Genomic DNA, 7597 nt, shown 5'->3' on the forward strand with positions numbered 1-7597 from the left:
CTTTTCTTTATTCCCCAGAAAGTTTTTCTCCTTCACAGTCACTTTTCCATCTTTTGCTCCCTTTCTTCTGACAAAATTAACTTTAGATCCACCCTGACAATGCTGATTCAACTTGTACATATGGCCAACAGTTTAAATAATTTAGTGTCATACACGGTCATTAAATGTTTTGAAAAGCCTGATTCAGAAACCAACAACAAAGAAATCTCCCAGACTTACTAAACTGGTCTCTCATAGCAGAGTGGGCCCACACAAGCTTTCCCAGAGCAATACAGCTGATTCCCATAGATGATGTGCAATGAATAGTCCTGGCCTCCTCTGCCCTAGCCTCCTTGAAGACACGTCCCTCAATTCATATAACCTTGGAGGCAACACAGTGCAGCAGTGAGGAACCCAAGATTCTGAAAATAAAGTACTAAGGTTTAGTTGTTAAGTAAGCTTTGAAAAACTACTCGAGACTCCAGTGCTTTAATTTTCCCTTTAGAATCTGGTTAACAGTACACTTATCCCCATATCTGCAGAAATATTAAACAATTAGTACAGATAAAGCACTTAGATCAAGCCTAGTACAATTGCTTTTAAGATGCTAGTAATTACCTGCTTCATAGCTGAAAACACATCCAAGGTCCCATGGCTGGTGATGCTGATATAAACCCAGATTTTCTGAATCTAAACGTCATACCACCTCTGCCCAAGAGCTCGCCTACATATGATAAAAAGCAGTAATAAGCCAATGAATGATATAAGCTCTTTATTGATCATGTAACATAAAATGACAACCCCAATTACAGCTGCCTAACGATGCTGTGACATGACTAGTGAAGATGCCTAAGATGCCATAACATTTATAAGATATAGGTCAATAGTTTCAATGACTGATTGTTTTCAAATTTAACTGTAAAGTTTACTTAAAGGAACTGTTTTTGAACCCAATATAAACTTGCTATAGTTAATCCACATAATGCAACTGTATTTGAAACAAGCCTTACTATTTCCCATCTCAGTCATCCTCAACATTTCAAATGCCTCTTTCCATTACCATACCATTTCAAAGGGAAACTCTGGGAAATAGTGATGCCGTGCTTTCCTCACAAAGACACCCAATAACCTGGAATCTTTACACCACATTCCCCGTCATTCCTACAACTTATACTTTCTGCTCTTTTGAGACATGCTTCGTTCTAGCACAGACAAAAACATACACAAAGCAAAATCACAAGTAGGATTTTGAAAACCTAAATTCTGGGCTTCGCTGTCAAAAACTACATAATAATTTTAGATCATAGAACCTGTGCAGAACTCTATTCTTAGCTGCAAAAGATAATTTCTATTTGTTCAGTCTTTTGCAGTACTTTAACAGTAACTCTTACAGTTCGTAGCATTACATTCACTGAACAGAGAAAATTTAATCTCAGAAAGATTATACAATCCGAGATCCCACAGGCAATAATACGACCAAACTAAACTAACACAACTGCATCTAAGAACCAAATACTGGTACATGTGCTCAGTATATTTGGTAAATGGACGAAGCAGCGATTTCTCATGTCCCTTCCCAATGCTCGCAATGTTGCTTCTACTCACTTTTTCTCTCTTTTCTCAACCATTTTAACTATAAAATATACATCTGATCACCAGACTTATTTAACATGGTGCTTTAACCAGTCTTTAAATTTTATTTCATTTCCACATTAACTTCTGAGAAAAACTACTTTTATAAATGCTACTAATTACTTTTATTTACTTTTAAAGCCAATCATCTCATATATAAAACCATATTAAAAGCACTCCTTGGAGAATAAACATATTTTTATTAACTTTATGTTTTTTCCTGTCTTTATTTGAAAATTGTTATTTTACCTCAGTGTAAAGGCTCCTGTTCTATAACAAAAAAATGTCATAGCGAAGAGTCAAGAAATCTAACAGAATGAGCTAATGAAATGGAAGGTAAACCTTTGAACATTATATGAGGGATTCATATGCCCAATGATAAAATATGCCTAAACTAATATTTTAACACCTCTATCTGTACTTTATACATATAGTCATGCTAATACTACTTATAAATATGTACCTCAATCAAATTAAAACTTAATATAAAATAAAATTAATTCTATCAGCAACCCTGAGAAATCAGCAGAGCCCAATAAAGAGCATGCTCTCACAAGGAGGGAAATTTGAACAGTCGGTAATTTATATAACTGAATATGCTAAAAATGAGAACATAAACAATGCAGGGATGAGGAGCACACATAGGAAAATAATTTCATTATGTTCTTCACTTTGATTGTATTGCTTTCTTGTCTTTAGGAGGTAAAATTTTTACTTCAAAAGTAACAAAGTATTTAAGAAGGGAATTTACATCTTTCTGTTCTAGATGGTACTCTTTTGCTATTTTCTCAGCAGTCCAAGTTTCTGGATGCAGTTTATGATTATTAAGAAGTGTCAATGCCTCTACAATGGAAATTTTGCCTTTAGGAATGTTCTTAATATTCATCATGTCGAAGTGATGGCCTTTTGGCAATCTGAACTCTTTTGGTTGTTGACGTGTTACAGCATCTTTTACCTAGTATCAAAAGAAAGAAGAATTTCAGAATAAAAGAGAGAAGATCTGACATCTACGTTCACTTATTGCACTGTTGTTCTTCAAATAACCCCTACTCTGCTTCTCCAAACTACATTTTCTTAGAGTAATAAGCCAGCTTGCTGACACTTCTGCCAAACTGCCACTTCATAAATATAGTTCAATCATCATTAAAAAAATTATGTACTTCTAAAAATAATTGAATGTATACCACCACTTACACTGTTTCATGAACATTAAAAGAAAAACTGATTAACTACTGCTTAACAACAGTGAAAGTTTACTAGATAATCTACATTCTGTTTTTCAGTTTTGTATTTTATATTCCATGTCCCCAAACACCTTGAATGAATTCAAATATTGCTAGAGGGATTGTCCCTTCAACAAAACTAAATGCCTGCTATTCCCAAACATATAAATGAACCACTTATGTTCACCCATTCTTTCATCTGTCTTTCCTATCCAAGGTTAATCTTTACATTTGTGCTCTATATTTTATTCCTTTTACTAAGCTGTGTCAATTATTCTTTTCCTTCCAAATGTACCTGCCCAATGTTAACTTTTGGTCAAAATATAAAAATGTTGTTTCTAACTTTTTAAAAATATGCACCAAACTTGAAACCAAAAGTTTCTTTATAAATAGTTTCCTTCTTTTTAAGCTTTAAAGCTTTTAAAGTAAAGCTTTAAAGGCTAATATTTGCAATCTCAAATGACATCTAAATTGCTTAATTCAGAGGATACTTTTTAGGCTTTATCTGAGGTCAAATTCTGTAGACACCTCTAATAACATACTAAACACTACCTCCCCTGGCTTCCATGCAACATACTACTAGTTTTCACTCATTTCTCCATTGGCTCCTTCTTTACTATTCTTTGTGAAATGTTTCCCTCAACTGTTAACTTAAGTGTTAGTGTGCTCCAAGCTTTGGTCTAGACCTTCTTCTCATCTATTCATTTCTCCTACATAATCCCAAACACTCCCTGAACTTCCATTACTACTACATGATAATGATTTTCAATGTTACCTCAAACCTAGACTTTTTTCTTGACTTAGAACTAAATTCCCAAATGCCTATTGGGCATTTATCCTTGGACAACCTACAAACACAAAAAAACACGAGGTCTAAAACTGAATCCATCTTTTTCCCCTGAAACTCATTCTCACCCACATATTCTTGATCCCAATGACCAACACCACCCAATACCCATCTACCAAAACTATCGATTACCCCTGATATTTTCCCCTCTCTCACTTATCACATCTACTTCATGCTGACATCCTGTTGAAACTTTGTCCCAAGTCCCCTTCAAACCCATTCACATTTCTATAATCACTAAATCAGCATAGTCTAATTCAGTATTCTTTCAGTAACTATTGAACTGGTCTCTTCTCCACCTTTCTGGTGCCACAGGGGTTAAGTCTCAACGTTATCACTGATGTGGCTGGAGTTTGATCCCCAGCCAGGGAGCTAACCCACATAGGGTCAGCAGACTTCTCCTATCTTACCCATTCCCACTCTGGCCTAGATCCTAGTTCTTCTAAGCATAAATAAATAAATCTTTTAAAAAAAAATGTACCAGAATTTTGTTTTTCTCCACATACCCAATCCTACTCTCAAACTTACCCCACTACAAACCAACTCATTTCAAAATGAAACACATTTTCAATTAACTTTCCACTGTCCTCAGGACAAAACCCAAATTACTTACCAAAACAAATAAAGCCCATAATGATCTGGTCCCTAGTGTCACCTATTTCACCTTATTCTTCCCAAAGTGGTCCTCTCACTTTCTCCTAACTGTATGAACTCTATCTCCAAAAGGCATCAGTTAGTCTGTCTTCATAATTTTGACCTGAAATTTTCCAATTTCTTGATTTACCAAAATTCAAAGCTTTTCTTATCTTTCTATTTTCATGTAATTTCTCCTTCCATCTGATACACACTTTTATTCAGATTTCTCTTTTGGTTAACATTAATATTGCATGTCAAATACTATAATAAATATTAAGACAATCAAATAGTATCTGACAAAATTCAACATCCTCTCTTGATAAAGACAAAAAAATATGTTCCAAATGTAAAAAAGTATTTTATTAGATTTTAACATCATTGCTAAATCATTAGTGGCATCTTATGTAAGGAAAGAACAGGATATAAAAAGATAGAATAACAATTTTCATGATATGTTTGTACTGCTATAAACAATGCAGTACAGAATGAAACCTAGACAGAAATATCTGTATACAGATATAAGAATATCTTTGAAAAAATAAAAATGAGCTAAAAAATGAATAGAAATAATCTAGCAATATGGACAGCTGCCATATGAAATTCACTCACTTTCATATATTAGCAATAACAGTAAAAAAATTTAGGTTATGGAAAGATCCCATAGTAACAAACACTATTTCTATCCATCTCACAAAGAATCAACAACAAGTAGACTTACTAAAAGCTTAACAATTTGATTCTCCACTTCAGCTAGGGAAAAGTGTGTGAGAAAAGTCAAGAACTTTTCAAAGAGATCACAGCAGATATCAAAATATACTAAACAGCTCTATTAATTAAAATAGAAAAATAAATACAGACCTGTATGTGTATATATTAGCATTTCAACTAACTATTTTAGACACTGTTCATCCATTTACTCTAAGGTCAAATAAAGATTTTAAGACAAAATACATAATCATAAAAATACTAAAAGAAAATATAGAGGACTATTTTTTATGTTGGAGTCCAGACTAATGTCATGAAAGACAAAGACTTGACACATTTGACAGAATTTTGAACAGCAATATAAAATTGAGTTTTTAAGTCAGAGAAAAAATAAAGAAACTAGTTGTCATTATAGGTATAGGATTACTGATGTTTTGGAGACATCAAAAAACTATTAAGGAAATTATGAACTGTCCAAAAGAAAAAAAGTGACAGAGAACACAAACACCTACTTAACTTTTTTCATTTTTACTCCCCCATGAGTCTTAGATTTTTCCTAATACGTCCCCAAAATGTTGACATCACTGTGTTTCTCTTGAGTATTGTACCTATATATCTGTGTTTTATATATTAAAAAAGCAGTAAGCTGCTTGTTTTTCCTGCCCCCAAAGAACCAACATTTTTCAAATGCGTGATTTAGTATATACTAAATATATACCCTATATTTAATATTATTCAGTACCTGTCTAAAAATAACACGAAGAACATTACCATTAATCCCTCATTTTTGTCAACACCTGGTGATAATTATTATTACCAGTTTACAAACCTCATTTTACATTACATAATACTTTCATTTTCCTTCTCCAGTGTAAACTAAGAATTAATACTGTATCTGTGCAGTCTATTGCCTGTACACAGAGAGAGAGAACCAGAGGATTTTAGAAAGGAAGAAATCTGGAGTGATCACTGGTACTTCCTTCTCCTTTAATTATTAAAGTTCCTCCTACTTAGAACCTTCTTGTTGCCCCAAATTCATACGGTTTAACTTCATCATTTAGGCCTGGGTTTAAATGTCACTTCCTTAAAAATCATTCCCAATCCACCTATATCAAGTAGCTCCTTTCCATTGATTCAGTGATTCTACTTCTCCTTCATAAATCTATTAGCAATTATGTACACTTCTCTTGATCGTTTTTCTTGGGCCCCAAAGAATTAAATTATTTATTCACTCAATTAAAACAACATTACCTGCATAGAAGACACAGGATCTTTGGAATCAACATACACATCTTTTAGCAATGACAGCAGTCTGTCATCTTTTCTAGCAATTTCTCCCTTAATTTCTGGATCATCTAGGAAAAAAAGAATACCACATTGTTATTTAAAAAAAAAGGTAATTTCCTCTAAGATCCATAACACTTAACAAGATACAATTTTTTGCTTAATAATCACTCAGAAAATACGGAAATATAAAATATATTTAAAACTACGAGGTCAGGCTGGGAGTCCACGGCGCTATTAACTAGAGAAAACCTACGCTGCACATTATCCCTTTTGATTTTGACTCCGTGCATTAAGTTTCTAAGCATTAATGCCAAAAGCTGGCTTGCCATCAGTCGGTGGGGTCACAGGTCATCCCCTGGGTAATCTTAAGTAGAAGGCGCCGACGCAAGAAAACGGTCTCAATGTCACTGGCCTGGAGGCGCCTCCAGCCGCGATCACACGGGTCACTGAAACGCGGTCCACCCGCGCGGAACCGTGTTGCCTGCACCCCCGAGTTCTCTCCACTCACGGTTTATCTGCGCTTGCAGGATCTTCTTGGTTGAGGGGTGCCTGGGAGCAGAAGAGGGCTTCATCTTGCTGATTTCCCGTTCTGCCCGGTTCTCTAGGTTGAAATTCCTAATCGCACGCGTCACCGAGGCGCCCATCTCTTCACAACATGATGCCCTCCGGTTCACGCCACACGTGGGAAATCACCGGCACTGACGACCTCCAGGACACACAGAGCATGCGCGCGCCCGGGGTCACCCCTGCCGTGCGCCGAAAAAAGGTAGTAAATGCGCAAAGTTCGCCCCCTCGCGGTCGGGAGGGCACACGCCACGTCTCTGCCTAGAGTGTGTCAAAGATGAGAGCCTCGCTCCCAGCCTGCAAGTTGCAGTTTGGACAGGACGAAGCTCAGGTCATTCGTGGTTGTCTCACCCCAGCAGATTCCTGGAGTCAGGGGGGGAACTTTAACGCAGTTTCTTGCCCCGCCCAACTCATACTGGCTGATTTGTCCAGACTGAGGGCTGGCGTTGATTTAGTCTTATCACGTGATTTCCAGAGTTGCTTGTTTAAGAGAGAAAGCCTTTGAAATTGACCTTGAGGTGTTTTCACAGGTCAACGTAGCAAAAGAGGAAGCTAGTGTAAATGGATCTGATTACAACAGGATCGAGAAGTTTCCAAAATTGCCCTTTCTTGCACTTATTAAAGTAAAAGAATGAAAATGTATTACTTCTCAATGAACATTTTGTTCTTACTCTGCAGTTTAAATGCCTCTTATTTCCTCTTCTCTTTCATAATGCATTTCTGA

The 7597-nt window shown here is 35.8% G+C and overlaps 1 protein-coding gene across 1 annotated transcript; it reads right to left on the minus strand.

Annotated features, from left to right (window-relative positions):
* Positions 1-498: 498 nt before the first annotated feature.
* On the minus strand, positions 499-7009 carry NDUFAF4 (NADH dehydrogenase (ubiquinone) complex I, assembly factor 4). The gene is made up of 3 exons (XM_004673712.2): positions 6818-7009; positions 6274-6377; positions 499-2566 (listed from the first exon to the last, which is right to left on the minus strand). Exons 1-3 carry the CDS (start codon positions 6951-6953, stop codon positions 2279-2281), a joined length of 528 nt encoding a protein of 175 aa, XP_004673769.1. The 5' UTR covers positions 6954-7009; the 3' UTR covers positions 499-2278.
* Positions 7010-7597: the final 588 nt, after the last annotated feature.

This window comes from Condylura cristata, unplaced genomic scaffold (genome assembly GCF_000260355.1).
Source record: "Condylura cristata isolate star-nosed mole 26May11 unplaced genomic scaffold, ConCri1.0 scaffold00001, whole genome shotgun sequence".
In the NCBI taxonomy this organism is placed as follows: Eukaryota; Metazoa; Chordata; class Mammalia; order Eulipotyphla; family Talpidae; genus Condylura; species Condylura cristata.

Excerpts from the sequence above, each read along its gene's own strand:
- NDUFAF4 (XM_004673712.2), bottom strand. The coding sequence starts at position 6,953 with ATGGGCGCCTCGGTGACGCGTGCGATTAGGAATTTCAACCTAGAGAAC. Across the intron at positions 6,378-6,817 it reads CCTGCAAGCGCAGATAAACC|ATGATCCAGAAATTAAGGGA; the intron begins GTGAGTGGAGAG and ends TTTTTTTCCTAG. Across the intron at positions 2,567-6,273 it reads ATCCTGTGTCTTCTATGCAG|GTAAAAGATGCTGTAACACG; the intron begins GTAATGTTGTTT and ends TTTTGATACTAG.